Genomic DNA, 22,256 nt, shown 5'->3' with positions numbered 1-22,256 from the left:
AAATGCAAAAATAAGGCAAACGCATATACATGAGACTATAAATGTGCACTTAAACCAATAAATACTCGCTAATCGCAATTTTGCAGCTTTCAATTAACTCGGATTTTTTTTTACACTTGAATAATTAAAAAACAATAACTTTAACCAATAAAAATCCTTAAAAAAAGAAATTTCAAATTAAGAAATTTCTAAGTTCAGTATTTCAAGTGTAAAAGAAATTTCAAATTAAGAAAACTGTAAAGTCGAGAAGAAAATCTTTAAAAAAAAGAAATTTCTTAATTTGAAATTTCTTTTTTTAAGGATTTTTATTGGTTAAAGTTATTGTTTTTTAATTATTGAAGTGTAAAAAAAAAATCCGAGTTAATTGAAATCTGCAAAATTGCGATTAGCGAGTATTTATTGGTTTAAGTGCACATTTATAGTCTCATGTATATGCGTTTGCCTTATTTTTGCATTTTAAAAAAAAAATATTTTGTGATATATTTAGGGCTTGTTTGGCCATGAAAATTGTGGGTGTTTGAAAAATATAGTTTTTGTTTTCAAAATAACTGAAAAACTTGAAAAATACACTTTGAGTAAGTTTAAGTGTCTATCTGGTCACCTTATAAATTTATATGCCTATCTTACAAAACATGCCAAGTTTAAGGGTCCATCTGGGTATTAAGCCAAGAATTTATAATGTGCAACTTTTCACACATAGTAAAAGCATCATAATAAAATTTATAAATCCTAATCATATACAGTAACTTTTTGTACGCACTGATATGAAGGTAGGAGGGCTAGGTTTTAGAGATCTAAAAGCTTTTAATATGGCTTTATTGGTTAAACAAGCTTGGCGAATTGTGTCGCAACCCGATTCTTTATTAGCGAGAGTTCTTGAAAACAAATATTTTTCCAATTCAACCTTTCTTAAAGCCTAATGGATCATGGATATAGAAGAGTATTTTGTTGGGAAGAGATATGTTGACTAAAGGATTAAGGTGGAGGATTTTTACACCCCGTAGGTTCGTGCGTGGAAATTTATAATTGTTGGATGTTCTAAGTATGGTTACTGGAGTTACCTTCAAGGATATATGAGATTATATGCGCCAACCTTATGGTTACGAGGGTTTAAGTTCATATAATAAGCTATGGAAGATTCCGGGATCAAGCAAATCGAAGAAAATAAATTTGTCGAAAAATTGGAAAAAGTTGACAGAATTTTGGGTCAACTTTGGAGGGGTATATCTCCTAGTATATTAATATTTTTAAGGTGAAACAAAAGCCTAAAATGAAGTTCGTTGAGTCTAGTTTCCAACGCAACAAACTGCTCGTCGATAGGACATCGGAGTAGAGAATTATGGACGTTACAAGTTCGGCTGACAGAGCAGAAATGCGTGCTACAGTACTACTATAGTAACCGACTTGCTACAGTATTGCTACAGTGACCCCCGACCCGAATTTGACCCTTATAAAAAGGGTAAGAACCCCTTTTTTTCCACCAGATTTGCCCAGAAATTTCCAGAAAATTGAAGAGAGAGGGAGGGGGGATCACAAAGTGAGCAATTTTCAAGCGAGGAGTATTAATCGAAGCTCGGATAAACGCATGAATGTGATTCTAGTATGGTTTTGCGGTGGATTCAAGGTAGATATTGAAGATATCTCTGTTTTAACAAGAACAAGGTATGAATCTCCTATTATTAATGTTAATTTTGGCTTATTTACGGAGATAAAGTCGCTAAACAATCGTGTAGTAAGTTTGTTAGTTATGAAAGTTGGAAAACAACGTGTGGGCTGTTTTATGGTACATATTAGTGTTGGAAATGATGCTATTGATGTTGGTATTTTTGTTGTTGTTGTTGGTTGTTGGATTGTGATTTCGAGCTAGACATATAAACAGAGGAGGTGCTGCCCGAATTCCGACAGATTCTAAATGGAATTAAATTGAAGGCTTAAGATGAGCATATGACATTGAGCCTAATAATAGCATAAATGGTTTATATGTAGATTTACGAGCTTGGAAGGATAAATGTTGAACGACTAAGGCGACCGAAAGGTATGTATGGCTAAACCCTTTCTTTCTAAAGGCATGATTCCTTGTTATAAACCTTTGTACCATATCCGTCATATCCTTGCCTCCACAAATGCTAGAAGTCTATGAATCTCATGATCCTTACGATATTATTGAACTTATTCATGATCTTGAGACTATTCTTTGAGGTTGATCTCACCTCATAATACTTATTCTTTCGAGGTGAGATATAGCGATGGCGATTCTATTTCTAATGCTATATAAGTTCATGATTCTCGAGACTCCCATGACATCGTCGACTACACCATACGATGGTTGATCCTTTAAGGAAGGATATAGTGATAATGATAATGCTAATTATGATGTTGATTTCATTTATGTATTTTTATGTATATGTATGTATGTATGCATTGCACTTCCATTGATCAGTTGGGTATCACACCGAGTCCCGGAAGGGCCGGGTACGGATGACACCGAGTCCTGGAAGGGCCGGGTACGGATATGATAGATGTATGTATAGTAAGTGTATGTGAAGATCTTAGGTGAAGCTTTTCCTAAGTTGGATTGTTCATGATGGTTAGGGTACATTTGAACTTCGTAATTTGTTGATGCAGTAATACAAAGTGCTTAATTTCGGTGAAAAAAAAAATTATGAAGGCAGGAGGTATTATTTTTTGGACTAAAGTTTTTATTGACTTATATTTAATACTATATTCCCTCCGTCTCAAAATATTTGTTGTATTTTTTCTTTTACTCACACCTTAAAAAACATTAATTAAGAGGCATATTTGACTAACTTTACTTTATTTATGTTTAAGTTATAATCTCTCTCCATTAAATGTTTACTCTATTTATATGATATCTCCATTAAAAAAAAATCTACAAAGGGTAAAATGGAGAAATAATAATTAATTATGCCTCAAACTTTTAAAACGATAAAATAATTTGAGATGACTATTTTTAATAATCACGATAAATAATTTGATAGGAGTAACTTTTTGGGGCAGCCCCTGCTATTTAAGGAAACCATTTGTTCCTACACATGAATTCTCATTTCATTGACTCACCTCTCTTCCAAGTCTTTTCCAACCACATTGTTGTCCCCTCCAAAATAACTTACCTTTCTTCAACTCTACCAACACCAAATTCTCTGCCCCACCGTCGCCGCGTCCATGACCACCGTCACACAATGAAGTAACAGAGCCTCTAATAGTTAAACCCATTTAAGGGATTTTTCTTCTTAGTTATCGAAATGGGTTGTTGTGTTAGCAGTAACGACGATAAACTACCTCCAACTATATCCAATTCTTCACAACAAAGTGTAGAAGAAACAGTTAAAGAAGTCCTCTCTGAAACTCCCACTACTATACAAAAACCAAACCTCTATAACACTACTGATAATAGTCCCAATAATATGGAACAAAAACGCATTATGAAGAAACCCATCATAACTAATAATTTCAACCACCCTGATGATGAAGTATCCGAGATCAGTGATGCAACAGTAACAACAGAGAAGCAATATGCAGCCGAAGATGACGTCACTGAATTCCGGCGACGGTCACCGGCGAAGTACGGGAATCAGAGAAGTGTAGGGAGCTCGCCGGCGAGAAGATCCGACCCGTCTCCGGGACGGGTCAGATCCGGACCCGGAAGGAGGGATAATGGGGAATGTTCGGGTAGGAGGTCGAGGTCACCGGCGATGAGGGCTGAGAATGGTGGATACGGGTCGGGTTTAGGGAGGAGTCCGTCGGTGAGGAAAACGGGCAAGTCGCCGGGTCGGGTTAGATCCGAATTGGGAGATCGGATCAGGAAGATGGATCATGAGAGAGATTATGGAAATGGGGGAGAAAACAAAAAGTGGTCACCACCGACAAATGGAAATGAATCTCTTGAAAATCCACTTGTGTCCTTGGAATGTTTCATTTTTCTTTGATATATAATATAAAATAATGTTGGTAGATTTAATGTAATCATTTGGTAAAAAGCTGCTATAATGTTAGAGTTATAAAATAATAACTATAAAGTAAATATACGGAAGAAATATGTAGAGAGAATATGTAGAGAGATATCAGTTTATATTACTTCTGCTCTTTCAACATTGCATCTGTACATCCTATTTATAGAGAAACAAGACATGAGATATTTTGAGATATTTTGGGATATTTTGGGATATTTTGGATATCCACTATTTAGGATATTTTGGGATATTTTGGATATCCACTATTTGGGATATTTTTGACACTCCCCCTTGGATATCCATTAATAGATGATGTGTCTCGTTAAAACCTTATTAGAAAAAACCCTGTGGGAAAAAAGTCCTAATGAAGGAAAAAGAGTGCGCATATCTAATAATACGCTTTGAGAGTTGCCTCATTAAAAACCTTACCAAGAAAACCCAATGGGACAAAACTTGGTTAAGGGAAAAAGAGTACAACACGTATTTCACTCCCCCTGACGAAGACCAAGATTCAGATGTCGGAGTCTTCGCATTCCAATCTTGAATATCATCTTCTCAAGAGTTGAAGTTGGCAAAGATTTAGTGAACAAATCTGCAGGATTGTCACTTGAACGGATTTGTTGCACATCAATATCACCATTCTTCTGGAGATCATGTGTGAAAAATAACTTTGGTGAAATGTGCTTTGTTCTATCTCCTTTTATGAAACCTCCTTTTAATTGAGCTATGCATGCAGCATTATCTTCATATAATACTGTGGGTATTTTTGTATCACACTTCAAGCCACATCTTTCTCTGATGAAATGTATCACTGATCTCAACCACACACATTCTCTACTTGCTTCATGAATAGCGATTATCTCAGCATGATTTGAAGAAGTAGCAACAATGGACTGCTTGGTCGATCGCCATGATATAGCAGTACCTCCGCATGTAAACAGATAGCCCGTTTGAGATCGAGCTTTATGTGGATCAGATAAATAACCTGCATCTGCATAACCAACAAGATCTGTACTACCTTTGTTAGTATAAAACAGACCCATATCGCTAGTTCCCTTCAGATATCGCAATATATGCTTAATCCCGTTCCAATGCCTCCGTGTAGGAGAAGAGCTATATCTTGCTAGCAAATTAACAGAAAATGCTATGTCAGGTCTTGTAGCATTAGCAAGATACATAAGTGCACCTATTGCACTAAGATATGGTACTTCAGGACCAAGTAGTTCTTCGTTTTCTTCCTGAGGTCGGAACGGATCTTTGCTCACTTCAAGTGAGCGAACAACCATAGGAGTACTTAAAGGATGCGAATTGTCCATGTAAAACCGATTTAAAAATTCTCAGTATAGGCAGATTGATGGATAAAGATCCCTTTTGCGAAATGTTCAATTTGCAGACCAAGACAGAGTTTTGTCTTTCCGAGATCTTTCATCTCAAATTCTTTCTTCAAATATTCAATCGCCTTTTGGAGCTCTTCTGGAGTTCCAATGAGGTTTATGTCATCAACATAAACAGCAAGTATAATGAACCCTGATTTTGTTTTCTTAATAAAAACACATGGACAAATGGCATCATTTATATATCCTTCATTTATCAAGTACTCACTTAGGCGATTATACCACATACGCCCTGATTGTTTTAAACCATATAATGATCTTTGTAATCTGATTGAATACATTTCCCGAGACTTTAAACCAAATGCTTCAGGCATTTTATATCCTTCAGGAATTTTCATATAAATTTCATTATCAAGTGAACCATAAAGATAAGCTGTAACCACATCCATAAGATGTATTTCAAGGGTTTCATAGACAGCTAAACCCATGAGGTATCGAAATGTTATAGCATCCATAACTGGTGAATATGTTTCTTCATAGTCGACGCCGGGTCTTTGAGAGAATCCTTGTGCAACAAGGCGTGCTTTGTATCGCACAATTTCATTTCTCTCATTTCTTTTCCGTATAAAGACCCATTTGTGACCAACTGGTTTTACACCATTAGGCGTTTGGACTACAGGTCCAAAAACCTCACGTTTAGCAAGTGAATTCAATTCTGATTGAATTGCTTCTTGCCATTTTGGCCAATCATATCTTCGTCGACATTCTCCGACAGATTGAGGTTCCTGATCCTCACTGCCCTTTATAATATTTAGTGCAACATTATATGCAAAAACACTATTCACCACAATTTTCGAACGATATAGTTCTTCACTCACTAAAGTCTCGGGTTTGCTGATTTCTTCAGGAATATCAGAATTAATCAGATCTTGAATCTCTTCATGAGATCCTTTCATAGTGTCATTCTGATCATTGTTTGTATTTCTTTTTCTTGGATTTTTATCCTTGGAGCCCAATGGCCTACCACGCTTCAGGCGTGGATGAGATTCAGAGGCTATGACACTAGTAGATTGTCCCTTTGGAACATCAATTCGAATAGGCACATTCTCTGCAGGGATATGCGACTTAGTTATTCTTTTCAAATCAGTAAATCCGTCTGGCATTTGATTTGCTATTTTCTGTAAGTGGATGATCTTCTGGATCTCCTGCTCACATATAGGGGTACGTGGATCAAAATGAGATAGTGATGGAACTCTCCACGCAATTTCTCTTTTGATTTCTTTTCTCTCTCCCCCTAATTGTGGAAAATTTGTTTCATCAAATCGACAATCTGCAAATCGGGCAGTGAATAAATCTCCCGTCAATGGCTCAAGATAGCGAATAATGGAGGGTGATTCAAACCCAACATATATTCCTAACCTTCTTTGGGGGCCCATCTTAGTGCGTTGTGGTGGTGCTACAGGCACATATACAGCACAACCAAAGATTCGGAGATGAGCAATATTTGGTTCATGACCAAACACTAATTGTGACGGGGAGTATTTATTATAATGAGTCGGTCTAAGACGAACAAGAGATGCTGCATGTAAAATAGCATGACCCCAGACGGTTGTAGGCAACCGTGTTTTCATAAGTAATGGTCTTGCTATCAATTGCACACGCTTAATAAATGACTCAGCAAGGCCATTTTGGGTATGAACATGTGCTACAGGATGTTCAACCTTTATCCCAACTGATAAACAATAATCATCAAAAGCTTGGGATGTAAATTCTCCAGCATTATCAAGACGTATAGCCTTTATAGGATAATCTGGGAAGTGTGCCCTTAAGCGTATTATTTGTGCCAATAATTTCGCAAACGCCAGGTTGCGAGACGATATGAGGCACACATGAGACCATCTCGAAGACGCATCTATTAGAACCATAAAATATCTGAATGACCCACAAGATGGGTGAATAGGTCCACATATATCCCCATGTATACGATCTAGAAAAGCAAGGGATTCAATGTCAACTTTCATTGGTGATGGCCTGGTTATCAATTTGCCCTGATGACAAGCGACACATGAAAACTCACTACTTTCAAGAATCTTCAGGTTCTTAAGTGGATGCCCTTTTGAATTTTCAATAATTCGTCTCATCATTATTGATCCAGGATGACCCATGCGGTCATGCCAAAGCACAAAAGTTCCTGAATCGTTAAACTTCTGGTTTACGATTGAGTGTGCTTCCATTGTACTAATTTCTGCATAGTACAGGCCAGAAGACAAAGTTGGTAATTTCTCCAAAACACATTTCTGGCCGGAGACATTCTTTGTAATGATAAGATATTCATCATTTGTTTCATTTAATGTCTCAACGTGATACCCATTACGGCGGATATCTTTGAAACTCAACAAGTTTCTTGGGGATCTAGAAGAGAATAGTGCATCTTCTATAACAAGTTTCGTCCCCTTAGGTAGAAATATAGTAGCTCTTCCGGAGCCTTCAATTAATTTCGAATTGCCAGAAATTGTATTAATATTTCCCCTTTTTCTACGCAATTGAGAAAAGTATTTCTCATCTTTGAATATAGCATGCGTTGTTCCACTATCAATCACACAAATATCTTCATGATTTGTCATTGATCCAAATAATATTTGAGGATTTTCCATATATTCTTCAAAACGAAAGAATAGGCAAAGTAAACATCGAAGTAGATATTTTGATTAGACAAAGTATTTCACACACTTTATTATATATATATGGAAACATAACCACATTAGATAATACAAATGACATGTATGAAATATCTAAGTTAATACAGATCCATCACCGATCAGATGATTTATTTTCCCTTCAGGGAGTTCAAAGAAATCTGCCACATCTAGATGCATGGGCTCAACATTATCTTCAGAAATAAAATTTGCTTCGGCATCCTTTTCTGCCCTTTTGAGGGAGGCTTGATATAGCTCAACAAGGTGCTTTGGCGTACGACAGGTACGTGACCAGTGCCCTCTTCCTCCACATCGGAAGCAATTATTTTCTGAATTTTTCTTTTGCACAACTTCATGCTTTTCATCCTTCCTTTTACACTGCTGGTGCTGAAGGGTATTATATGGTGCAAAACGAGAATCATGATTAAAATTCCTTCCTCGACCACGACCATGACCACGACTGGGGCCACGACCTCTTCCACGCCTAGAATGGCGAAAATTTGCCTCATTCACTTCAGGGAATGGGGCAGTACCAGTGGGTCGGCTTTCATGATTTTTCATCAGTAATTCATTATGTTGTTCAGCCACTAGAAGATGTGAGATTAGATCAGAATATTTTTTGAACTTCATCTCTCGGTATTGCTGCTGCAGGAGCATACTCGAGGCAGGAAAAGTGGAGAATGTTTTCTCCAACATATCAAGATCAGTAATATTTTCACCACATAATTTCAATTGAGAAATAATTTTAAACATAGTAGAATTGTATGCCTTAACAGATTTAAAATCTTGGAACCTTAAATGGAGCCAATCAAAACGTGCTTGTGGAAGTATGACCATCTTCAGGTGATCATATCTATCTTTCAGATCATTCCACAGCGTAAGAGGATCTTTAACCGTGAGATATTCCATTTTTAAATTCTCATCAAGATGATGGCGGAGGAATATCATTGCCTTAGCACGGTTTTGATTTGATGCCTCGTTTTTATCTTTGATGGTGTCTTCCAGACCCATCGCATTAAGGTGAATCTCGGCATCAAGAATCCAAGACATATAGCTATTGCCGGATATATCTAAGGCTACAAATTCACGTCTAGAAAGATTTGCCATTAGTAATGGAAAACAAAGAAATCAATACCTTCGAGGCTTGTAAAGTATTTGCTCGAGATGACAGAGTCTCGTGCTGATAACGTGTTATAAAATAATAACTATAAAGTAAATATACGGAAGAAATATGTAGAGAGAATATGTAGAGAGATATCAGTTTATATTACTTCTGCTCTTTCAACATTGCATCTGTACATCCTATTTATAGAGAAACAAGACATGAGATATTTTGAGATATTTTGGGATATTTTGGGATATTTTGGATATCCACTATTTAGGATATTTTGGGATATTTTGGATATCCACTATTTGGGATATTTTTGACAAGATTTTGATGTTGTCTATCCGCCTTTGTTTTTAATTATTTCGGTAACACTTAACATGTCCGATTACTTCACAACTACACTGTATAACTCCACTAAAGGAGACAAAAGCTTACTATAGTTTTTCTTTGATATAATATAAAATAATGTTGGTAGGTTTAATGTTATCTTTCGGTAAAAAGTTGCTATAATGTTAGATTTTGACATTAACATGATGATGCTGTCTATCCACCTTTGTTTTTAATTACTTCACAATTACACTGTATAACTCCACTAAAGGAGAAAAAAAGCTTACTATAGTAGTTTTATTTCCGGAACATAATAATGATATCATTTTTAAGTTTTGATGGATAAAATTATTCGATATTTATGTAACTAGCACGAAGATGGCAACAAGTACATTATAAAATTAATTGAGATACCTGTGAGCTGGATGGAGAGAAAAAAGGGGATCTCAGTTGGTGGAATTATTGCATTGAACTATTTTTGAGTTGCACATTCGTGTCCTTTTTATCACGTTAAAAGAATCTGAATTTTTACCTTGACTAGAAAACAATGCTTTAATCTCAATTAAATATGCCAATGAGATGCAGGGGCGGATCCACCCTTTGGGGTGGGGTGACATGACACTCCCTCGATTAATAATTTTTTTATATACTTATGTTGTAATTTGCTTAAATTAGGTTAAATATTTGATCCTGCCACCCCTAGTCGTAAATTAGACAAAGGTGCCACGGCTGGTAGACACAAGTTTGAATATATCTTTAACATTTTCTGATTCCCGTTTTTCTTTGCGCTTTTTACTTCCTTTGTACCAGTAATTTCCTTTTCGGCCCTCCCAATTTTCTATTTATCTTTTATTATTTATATTGTCTTTCCTCTTTTCTATTATTTTATCTGTGATCTTTAGCGAGAACACACAAATAGAAACTTCAAAATCCCTTAAATTAAGCATTTCTCTTAATCTCAAATCTGTGAGTATTTAAATCGAAAAACTTGGGTTTCAATGGGAATTTTGGATTGAGATCAAAATTCATTTTTTTTAATAATTTCTTTTGTTTATTACTCTCTCCGTCCATGTTTACTTGTCTATATTTGACTTGGGACACTCTTAATAAGCAATAAATAAAATGAGAAATGAATTGGAGTACTTACTAATAAGGGTAAAATAGGTATAAAATAGTAAATTATATCTTGGTTTTTCAAACTATATAACTTACAAGTAAAAGTGGACATATAATTTTATTATAATGGACAAAGAAAAATGGACGGAGGGAGTGTATTATAAAAATTTATGCTATTCTATAATTGTTAAATTCAATTTAAATCACTCTACTACTTAAATTGTGATGGAAACTTCGTAAGCGCTACTTAGAAAAAACATGAAATTTATGATTTATTGTTGAGAACTTGTAGTTTATCTAATTCTACATTTACTTATGGGGTGTATTTACATATTGAAGAGTTTTTCTATCATTTTTCTTATTTTGATTGGTGTAATTCCCTTATTGAAGATGTTATTTTACTTGTGCAAATTCATTTTTTAATATACATAAGAGATGCAAGTTCCTCGGTGAAAATGTTGATTTTACTTCTGTTGTTAATGGGTGTTAATGAGTGTAATTCCTTGTTTAAGATGCTAATTATGTTCGTTTCTTGATTTTTGAGATGTAATTTTCATATTTGCAAATAAAAAAAACCTATTAAGTTGACCCGAATAAACTAAAAAGAGATGGACCCGACCCAAATACACGTTCCTAACAAGATGTACATTGAAAAAAATTGTGACACCCGCCACCTTCAAACCCTAGATCCGCCTCTGATGAGATCATCAATAACATTGCAGCATCAAGTGATGCATTTCACTTGGTGTTGACTGAAATTTGTTTAAATGCATTTGTTTGTGTATTTTTTTTTTCAAAAACTAAATTTATTGAAATGCCGTTTTCTTAAAAATAATTTATATACTTTATGCACAAAGTTGAACATCTTTTTTAAGTTGAAGATGTGCCGAGGAGTTATTTTTCCTAACCAAAATTTATTTTCCAATAACACTCACATTTTTAAAAAAAAAAAGAATGCAAGTATTAATGCATATTTTCAACTTTCTCAAACTTTTTCTTTTTCAAAAAATTTCGGAAAGTTAAAGTTTGTTAAAACATTAGTTGGACATACGCTATACATTTAAGTCTTTATAACACATAAAAGTCATAGGGTTGTTCATTCATGATTCTTGACTGATTTGGCGGCACAGTTGGTGTCACTTCGAATTGTTTAAACTTGACATCTAGTACTTTGATACATAAGTTTATAAAATTCTACGTAGCATTTAAATCTTAAAATATTTATAAGATTGATCTCCCATGCTATAAAAGTATGATACTAAATAAGTATAATAGGTTTTATTTTGCACGACATTATGCCACCAAATACAAAAGAGATAAATTAATTAATTCTCCATGATAATTTGCTCAGGTTGATGGAATATTGGATAAGTAGCCCCGAGCTCACACCTCTGTCCCCAGCAGTACTCATGGAGGGGCTAAAGGTGAAAAAGTTGTAGGTATTGGCATTGGGCCAACTGTTAGTATAGTACTGGGGGATTAAATTTCGAGTCAATAATTGGTAACAGACTCCAATGAAAGAAAATACAGATGCCTTTATGGGCTGTTTTTGGATGCTACGGCTGTCAGCTTCTTCTTCATTTCCTTCACACATTCTTATGTACTACTATAAATATCTAAATATCCACCGGCCGTTTTGTTTTGGCTTTATTATTTCGATCTTTGAAAAGGGACTATTCTTCTCCACTAGATGTTGTTTTCTCAATTTTTGTAAGTTATCTTGAGGGTGAGTTTATTTCATACCTCTACAAGGTATAATCGACCATACTTAGATTTCGTAGGTAAAGAAGGTATAAATCTGGGACGGAGATTATATTAAACATCGCGTGCAACAATAAAAGTATAGATGTAAATGTAGTATTTGGGCAACGGATGCAGCTTGAAACATAAGCGATTGAATAATTTTTTTTCAAACATTATACACTAGACATTAAACTCAAAAACACGTTACCCCAAAATAGTAGTGAGTATACAGTGGCATTCCATATCTATATGCATGATTGTTGATACTCTGCCTCTTTTAGTAATGAAAATTGATCTATGACTAATGTAGACTACCTTGTACAGATTTTTTTTGGACTCAATGCGACTCTTGTCATTTGGCAAGTTGTGTATGGAAAGGGTGAAAGATGCATGTGATCAGAGTCCTAAAGGGGAATGGAGCAAATAGGTTGTTGAGATTTTGATGAGATAGCAGTATTTATGGCTGTAGACAGCTGGTTAGGGCAATGGGAAACTTTGACTAAATATGTGTACATATCATGTCCCAACTAAGCTGTAAATATGCATGGGGTTCACAAGACAGGATTGGAAGTACCATATTTATCACAACTACCTTCAGTACTTGACAGCATACTTTGCTAATATTAACTATACTACCAAAATGACCAAGGAATTTTTTTCTAAGAAAAAATGTAAGTGGATACTGTAATCAAAGAATAAAAAAATTAAATGTGTGAATGCTCAAAGAAAATATCTGAAAAAATCTAGGATAATATATCGTGCAAGTAGTAGGAGATTCATAATTTAGACGATGTGAATCTTGAATTGAGAAAGCCATGAGTTGTGAAATAGATATCTAAGTCTATCTATATTTGTTTTTGGTAGACATATATAGAGCTCAAACTCGAAACACTCGGTCGTGCCGAACTCACAAATCCATCGTTGAATTCGCCACTACGTGCTAACATGTTTCTATCAAACTTCAAGCTACCCCTATGAAATAGTCCTCAATCAGCTATCGAGCTCTGTTAGATGGGTATTATCATCGAGAAGCAGAGGTTGCAGTTCGGGAATCGAATGCTACTGATTCACACTAATTTCACTGGATGCAGAACTTATTTGGTTTATCCTATTGGTATGACCCATCCAAAATAAATTTCTCCCAATGAGACTTGAATTTCAACGAATCTCTAATTGTCTTTCTTTTTTACCCTATTAGCGTTGGAATTTTGTTTAAATAAAATTAATACTAATAAGTATTTTAAATGAAATGGTGTCTACGAAAAAAAGGGTTGTGTCCCTTCATAATTTGGTTACCACATTAAGGTCTATTTAAATCCAATTTTTTTTCTTCATATTTTAACATAAACTTTTATAGAGTAACTTCCTTCTCTGCAGAGAAGAGGGATCATATCCACTAAAATTATTTGCGTACAATCCCATAGCAATCTCGCAGAGGAGAGGGAGCAAATATCATTTTTAGGAAAGCATTTCGTACGTGTTCCGAGCCTTCAATTTTGTGTTCGTTGTTCATACAATCAAACCTTCAGCTTTGTGTTCTTGGTAATAAATTCCTAAATTAGATATGCTTAATCTAAAAAAGAACGTGCAATCCTTGATTGATATTTGAAATCGTCTAACTTGTTTTAGCTCAAACATCCATGAAATTCTAGCACATACAAATTAATACTAATACAGTACAATGGCCCCCTGACATAGGGAAGAATATATGGAGCACTTGGCTTCAATTCGTCATGGAAATGGCAATATAGAGTATAGACGATATTGTTTCTTGGCTGTACAATAGAAGTTAATAGAACAGGAAGAAGGCAAAATCCCGTTTATAGCCGTTAGTGTATACTAATGGATTTTATAGTGGTCCGTATTTTTGTTTTTTTGCTATTTATTTATACAGAACTCCTGAAAAAGATGCAGTCGTTACTATAATTTGTCAATTTGCTCCTATTTCATATCAATAGTACAAACAAAAATAGATTCCCATTTCAATGTAGAAGGTAGTATCACCCTTTTCTCCTTGGTCTTTACCTTTGCATACAAATGTTATTTCTTCAGCCCATAATGAAATTGACTTGGCCTAAACGACCATTTCAGTGTTCCATATTCAATTTTCATGTGTTTTGTTGTAAGCTGCAGTCTGCACACTGCAGTGGCGGTTGTAAAATTAAGATATGGAAATATAATATTATGGCTGTCAATTTTATCCCATGATTTTGTAGTTATTCTACTTACAAGTTTCATAATAAAATAGGGGGAAAAAGACAAACGAATGGTTTTAAATGTATGATATGAGTCTACTTAGTTTTATAAATCATTTCAACAATTCAAGAGTTCAATTAGAGATTAAAAGAAAACAAAAGCAAGAACTGGGGGAAGAAATAACTTTAGTTGGGGAGGGTTAGAGTATGACATACTATCTCAATCCATTTTGACACAAACAATTTTTGTATGGATTAGGGCAAGTCTCGTCTACTAACTCAGTCTACTTTAATCCACTAAAAGTTGATCGAATTCATTTACTTGACACTCTTATATTGCAAAATAGAACGTATATGAAAATCAATTCCGGCTAAAATGCTTCTTTTGATGAATACATAAAAAAATTACATCGTTACCTTTTGTGGATTTCATTTTTTCCGGTGCTTTCACACAGAACGAGTTAAAGCTCCGTAGCTTTCAATTTTTTTTAGTTCTTCCAACTAGGGCTCAACAGAAGAATATAATAAACTACATGCTTGATCAGCCTCAGCTTGTCCATGGCTCGAGATATTTTTTCATATAATCCCAAACAACTATAGCCATTCTATGCACAATGTTGCAAAATCAAGAATATCCACACCAAGGTTAAGTGATGTTTGAAGTATTTGAATATGTATTTTACCAATCCTACGTGCAAAATTTACTAGAAAACGCTTCGTGAATTAATACATTATCGGCCTTGCTCAACAGTGATGGTCAATTCATTATTGGAGCCGGTGTGTGGCTTAAAATAGGAAGAGGAGGAAGATGTGCTAGATGTTGTATTTCTCCTTGTGACAAAAGCTGGTTGATTTGGTCTTGGAAGAGCCATGTTTTCACTCCCAAGCATAACTATCACATTTGACATTGTTGGCCGATCACCTGAATCTTCTTGCACACATAAAAGTGCTACGTTTATGCACTTCAATGCTTCGCTTTCATTGAATGTTCCCACTATAATTGGGTCCATCACCTCCAATACCCTATTTTCCATCCATAGTTTCCAAGCCTGCAGTTATATATTGATATGTCAATGAATTAGAACTGGCTCTTATATAACCATGGTCTTCGGGCTGCTACCTTAATTTTACCAGCACATGTACTAGATAATTCTCTCCACCAAGCTTGGACAGATTGGGAGAAATCACATAGTAGTACGTTTACCTTTGATTCTCTGCGATTTGAACGTGAGATTTTACGATTTTCAATCCACTTTATTGATTACTAAGCTCCACTTTTGGTGCAGCTTCACATTTCTATATTTGGAGACTCGTTGACTTAAAACTTTTCATTTTATCTTTAATGATATGCTCTTATATTTATAATCACATAAATATCATGACATATTTTATCTAGATCGCAAATTCTAAAGGATACTTGTGCTATGTGCCCAAAATCCTTTTTCTTTATATACAGTAACTCACGTCATGTAAAAATAAAATGGAGAAAGTATTTTGGTCCTTACTTGACCCAAGAGGTTTGTGCCTTCAAAAAGTTCCAGATTTCTCTTCCCGGTAATGATTTCCAGTACAACCACCCCAAAGGCAAAAACATCAGACTTGATTGAAAAGAGTCCTTCCAATGCATATTCTGGTGAAAGATAGCCACTGTATATCACAAGAAATGATCCAAATTAGTTTGCATGAGTAACTAATGAGTACCAAAAAAGAAGACTTTTGAAGTATTTAGAAGAAAAAAAATTACTGAAAATCTACTAGCTCTCTCGTAGAACTAAAGATGGTAAAATTGGGTCCAAAAGATTATAACCCATCCAACCCGACTAAACTTTAACCACAATTACTTTTAACATATCACCACTTGCCAGCCTACAACCAGCAAGCACAAGTATTACAATTTAATCACCATCATTAGTCATCATCATATATCGCCAAACTACAACTTTATCAGTCGTCACCACCACTATCTATCATCGTCGTCCACCAGAATTACCAATCTCTACCAACTATCACCGCCAATAAATATCCATAACCACCAGTGTTAGTCATTACCATCACCGACCACCATATATATATAAGTTTATTCGTTATAATATTTTGTTGATAAAAAATTAGATTAAATTAACATTTATTAATTAATAAAAATAAATTAATACATTCGAGAAAACAAATGGTCTTAATTATTTAGTATTCCGGTACAACATCTGAATATTAATTAAGTTGTATATTCAAATTAAAAAGTTCTAATTTTAATGCATATCTTAATATTCAGATATGTATTCAAATTCAACCCGTCTTAGTCCTAATATAAACAAACGAGACCTTAATCACTAACATTAATTTTTATTTGTTATGATCTTTTTTTTTTAAATATATACATATATGTATATATATATATATATATATATATATATATATATATGTATATGTAGGGACCTTCATGTACATAACGCTATATAGTATGAAGATCACTATTTTATTTTGTAAGAGCTTTTATATAGTGTGTTTCTCGTTTCTTGTTTTATAGTTGGCAAAAAGTAAGAGGTATCTGAAATAAAAACAATTTCTTCCAAAAATGATGCGTAAAAAGAATTTCCTTGTTATTTAACTCAATGTTCAATTTACAATTATATTTATCCTTTTATTTGCAATCTAACTAATGAATAAAAGATGGGTATACAAAAGGTAAATAGGTTTCTTTATTCTAGATGGAGTATGGTTTGGAATTGTGAAAAAAAAAAAAAAATAGGTCAAATTATGCGGATTAGATTATGATTCATCAGTTAGTCCATCATAACGTGCCAATTATAACCCAAGTAAACTGTTCTAACTCATTTTAACTTGCCTAAATTCAACTCAACGTGCTCATTTATCATCTTATTAATTAGAACCCTCTCTAAATTACTTTCTTCTCTATATGCCAAGGAGGTGCAAGGAAAATAAGTAGAGTGCAAGTCAAGGTTTGATAAATGAGTTTGAAACAGGAGCGAAGGTAAAGTATTATTTACGGATTGAGAGACGAATGTAGAAACTTTTGCTTATACACATATTATATTTATAAAATCTTGAAATACTTTAAATATGTAAATATTTAATAACATAAACTTCAAAATATGCCTCAGCCTTTAGTTTCAAATTGCATATTTGTTCCAAAGTTGAAAAAGAAAGCTAAAATTGCAAACATATACTCACAAAGTTCCGGCAATTTTTTGCGTGTTAGCCTCTATACTTTTGCCTTCAACAATCCTGGCCAAGCCAAAATCTGATATTTTTGCATTCATCTCTTCGTCTAATAAAATATTGCTCGTCTTTAAATCTCTATGAATGATACGTAACCTTGAGTCATGGTGCAAATAAAGAAGCCCGCGAGCAATGCCCAATATAATGTCGAAACGGATACTCCAATCCAATAACTGGCGTGGAGCATGACCTTGCAAGACAAAGTAAGTGGAAATTAAATCATTCACAAACAACAACATCAATAAAAGATAGCAAGGAGAAAAACGAAACCAATTGATGATCAAAAACTTTTCTGAAGAACAATTGAAGGTGCATAACAAATTTTCTTACATTTTTGTTGCTCCTTAAATTAGAAAAAAAAATACGTTGTTGTGTTTCTTGTAGTGATGATTTGAATTGTTAAAGAGGATGCTTAAAATATGCTTGGTAAATATCTCAAGATCTCAAGTGAACTATCTGAAACAAAGCCGCCAAGTCAATACTTAATGTACATAGAATAAGCTGTTTCTGCTAATGATCAATGAAATGTATTTCAACATTTCCAGTTGCTGAGAGCATAAACTTGCAGTCTTAAATATTTTTTAGTTTTCATCAATTACAGAAATTAAGCACTCTAAGAGCCTTGATTGGATGAACTTATAACTTATGCATTATAAGCATAAAGCATAAGATAGGAATCCTAACGTATGACTTTTGGCTTATTTTTTATATTTTGGCTTAAAAACAAGCGTTTAAAACCACTTTTTATCTTAACCGAACGCTACAAAAATGCTTAAAAGCTATTTCGGCTTAAAAGCACCTAAAACAAGCCAATCCAAACAGGCTCTAATTCCTAAACTTTTTGTTAGTTCATTCCTGCACCCTTTCACCGCTGAACGAGTGATCTCCATGATAAGAAAATCTTATTAGATTTCAAAGTTGACAGGTGTAATGAAATTAGAGGTGCACTGGACAAACCAGAGAGATTCGGGAGCCAAGTCCGCGGAGGACAAGTAAGTATAGACTCACCAAATATGAAGGTGTCTAAGCTTTTGTTGGGCATATATTCATATAATAGAATCTTTTCGTTTGCCTCGATGCAGTAGCCCAAAAGTCTGACTAGATTTCTGTGTTGGAGTTTGGCAATTAACATTACTTCGTTTTTAAATTCTTCAGCACCTTGACTAGAATGACTTGACAACCTCTTCACTGCCATCTCTTGTCCTTGAGGGAACATACCCTGTACAATATTAGCTTTAGTTACAAAGATGATTTTAAAAATGGTACAGATAAACAATGTACATGTTAGAATCGCCACCTTGTAAACAGGGCCAAATCCGCCTTGACCAAGCCTGTTTGCATCTGAGAAGTTGTCCGTAGCGACTAATATGCTTTTCAAGTTGAAAAATGGGACATCGATCCGTTTCTTATCATCTTCTGTTATCACATATTTAGATGAACTTTCGCTCTCGGGCAAGTAATCTATCCTATTCCGTAGAATTATTTCCTTGGCTTCTCATGATATAAAGAAACTTCGAAATTAGCAGCAAATATATATATACAGCAGCAGGAATTGAGAAGGATGGCTAAGCTTGTTACCTTTTCTTCTTGCCACCTTTTTGTTATGGTAGATTACATAGCTAATGCAGCACATGGTCATAACTCCAGCAGTTAGACTGATGGAAAGAATCAGGGATGCTGCCTTCCCTCCACTCCGTGCTCCTTGCTCTGAACCAAAAGAAATTGAACTTGCTTAGGTGATTAAAATGAAGAATATAAGCAAAAGGATCTGTTTGGGGGGGGGGGGGGGGTGGAGGGATATCCACACCTTTGGTACAATTTAATGCTAAAGCATCCCATTTGAAGTGTTGATTGCATAGACACCTTTTTGGTCCTTGTCCCGTTATGTTGCCGCAACTTGAATTTGGCCAATCCTCACAGTCTGCAGAAGTAGTGCATGTAGGTTCTGATGGTGGTTCCCACATGATCTGTATTTCATTTATAACTCCACCAGAACTGAGATTTTGTAATTTTCCATCGTAACATCGGTTTATAGGATGAAAAGGCAATGACTGGTTGAGCCATTCAACTTCGGTTTTGGTATCACATGAATCACTAACATTTTCTGCATGCACTTGTATAACAAATGTTCTATTTTGCTTAGATATGTCAATGATGGGATAGGAGCCATTCAGTGTCTGGAAACTTGCTTCTCCAGTTAAATCATCACAAGAGAAACTATAATACAAAGGATCCCCACAATCTGGTTGACTGCTCAATGGATAAGGTATAATAATTGGGCCGCAAGGCTTGCAATTTCTCCTTGTTGTTGATCCTGCAAAATGATAATTATAGATATTCCTGTCATAATCCTCAATTATCCAGGCCTTCAAATTATAGTCGATCAAGATATTATTCTACTTAATGATTTACTCACATTTTCTTTTTTCTTTTTGGGGGTTGAGGGGGGACATGAGGTGGAGAAAATAATTGGCAAAGGAAGGCCTGGTTGGATGAAAAATAAGGTCTGATTGGATGAAAAGTATCTGTACCAGACTACACGGGCTGTCCAATGAAGGAAAAACTATTTGTCTAAAATTAATACTGATCTTAGTTATAGTTTTTATGTGAGGTATTGTGTGCAAAGTTAGGGAAATAGTGAAAGGAAAGTACCAATATCGGTAATTGCTACACGGACAGAGAGGTTGAAGCCACCAGTATAGTCCTCCTGAAGATTGTGGAGGTCACTCGTCCAAATCGAGCATCTAGATACTGTTCCCGTGCTAGAAATCCCTCTCCGTGCTTTAGCAACTTCAAAATACGAATATGCTAGGCAGTGACAGTTTCTTAAACACTCCTTTCTGCAATCTTCTTCACTTTTAGCCTCTGAAAAATACAGGTCTGGCTCCTCAAATTTCATAGAATGCATGTTTAAGAATGTGTCGAATTCTGACTTTTTGTTGCAACTACTATCTGACTTTCTTGAACAACCACCATTATATTTCCCAGCCATCCAATCATCTGGAGAAGCAGGATCAAATCCTGGCAAGCACTTGCACAAAGACATTTTCTCACTGTTGCAAATTCCAAATTCCCCACAAGTGTCATACACACCGCATGGACCTTGTGGTTCTGACCACATCTCAAACCACCCACTACTCTTGTCATCCCATCCATATAATTGTATTTCCCCTGTGGAATTCATCACTAGCCTTGTGTACGACACAGAAGAAATATTATCAGTCCTTGTTTTATTAAAAGAAGGCACATACTCCTTACTGGAATTGGATAACATTGACACCACAAAAGAAGGCAGTTCCCTGAAACTAAAGGGATTAGCAGAAGCCGCAGCAGCAGAGCCTTTCCAGCGTAGGACTGTCCTTTGGAGTATGGCGTACTCGGAGTTGCCTGCTTGATTCAGCCGAAACGTGTAATTTCCAGTGCTAGGATCCTTTTGGGTAACCCCCCAAGCAGTTAACTTCAACCCATCGTCCATTTTCATACCAGGAAGGAAGGTGTCCGTGGGGTTTTTAAAACTTTGCCATAATCTCTTGCCTGACAAATCATCAATTAAGACCAAGTTTCCTGAGTCAAAAAGCTTTGCTGTACGATTAGAAGAAGATGCACTAACAAGTTCTGTTGAGAAATAAGAGTTCCTCGTTGAGTCCAATAAATTGAGATTACCATCGTAATCAAAAGCAATGACCAAAAGTTCATCTGATATTGGAATTGGGTTATCCCTATTGGCAACCCACACGACGGTTTCGGGACTGGCCCGGTACCATATGCCAACGTAATTTCTAAATTCTCCATCATCAGATGTAGTGTTAAAGAATCCAAGCTCGAATATCTTTCCAGCTGACACAAGAGTTTCCCCTTCATTGGATAATAAGTTGCCTGAAGTTATGATGTCCCTAGAATGACATTTGAGGTGACACAAATACAGCAAGAATGGAAACAAGAAGACACTAGTAGACTGCATGTGGCTAGCTCATAAAACAATGGCTATGGACTATGGTATTCAGATCTGAGCCTACAAGTCCTGAGGATAATCTGTGGAGCTTAGACTTCCTGTTAGGACTGCTCGGACTGAAACTGGGACCAATGATTTGTTAGGTGTGGAATTGGCCAAACAAGTCAATTCTTTTGTTCACATAGTCGTGATGTAAGCGCTTACCTCATAATAGTCGTGATGTAAACGCTTACCTCATCATAGGAAATTCATTCCTATAAATAGGTAGCTTATGGTTCATTTGTAAACACACCAAATTGAAGAAGACAACACATCCCAAAGAGAGAGAAAAATCTAAGAGAAATACTCTTAGTGAAAGGCCTAAGTAAGAGAAGGTCTTTGAGAGAATTTTCTGTGGTAAAATTCTTGAGTGTAATTGGGATTGGGGTTGTGAGGTTGAGTGTTGTAAACACTTGTAATATTTCTTCTTTAATAAGATCTGCAGCAGCAACGTGGACGTAGCTCTCACATTGAGGGTGAACCACTATAAATCTGTGTGTGTGCTATTTATTCTTCGCTTACATCACAACGTAAGTAG

At 35.3% G+C, this 22,256-nt stretch overlaps 2 protein-coding genes across 2 annotated transcripts; one reads left to right on the top strand and one right to left on the bottom strand.

Moving 5' to 3' along the window:
* The first annotated feature begins 3,263 nt into the window (after positions 1-3,263).
* On the top strand, positions 3,264-3,947 carry LOC132624584 (uncharacterized). The gene has a single exon (XM_060339342.1). It carries the CDS (start codon positions 3,264-3,266, stop codon positions 3,945-3,947), a length of 684 nt encoding a protein of 227 aa, XP_060195325.1.
* Positions 3,948-15,042: 11,095 nt separating this feature from the next.
* LOC132623522 (G-type lectin S-receptor-like serine/threonine-protein kinase At4g03230) lies at positions 15,043-21,810 on the bottom strand. Its single transcript, XM_060338298.1, has 8 exons — positions 20,380-21,810; positions 19,535-20,041; positions 19,306-19,434; positions 19,025-19,218; positions 18,736-18,946; positions 17,680-17,917; positions 15,996-16,137; positions 15,043-15,539 (listed from the first exon to the last, which is right to left on the bottom strand). Exons 1-8 carry the CDS (start codon positions 21,686-21,688, stop codon positions 15,222-15,224), a joined length of 3,048 nt encoding a protein of 1,015 aa, XP_060194281.1. The 5' UTR covers positions 21,689-21,810; the 3' UTR covers positions 15,043-15,221.
* Between the last annotated feature and the right edge of the window lie 446 nt (positions 21,811-22,256).

This window comes from Lycium barbarum, chromosome 12 (assembly GCF_019175385.1).
Source record: "Lycium barbarum isolate Lr01 chromosome 12, ASM1917538v2, whole genome shotgun sequence".
Classification (NCBI taxonomy): domain Eukaryota; kingdom Viridiplantae; phylum Streptophyta; class Magnoliopsida; order Solanales; family Solanaceae; genus Lycium; species Lycium barbarum.
The sequence above is the reverse complement of the archived record's forward strand: the minus strand, read 5'-3'. Positions and strand labels throughout refer to the sequence as shown.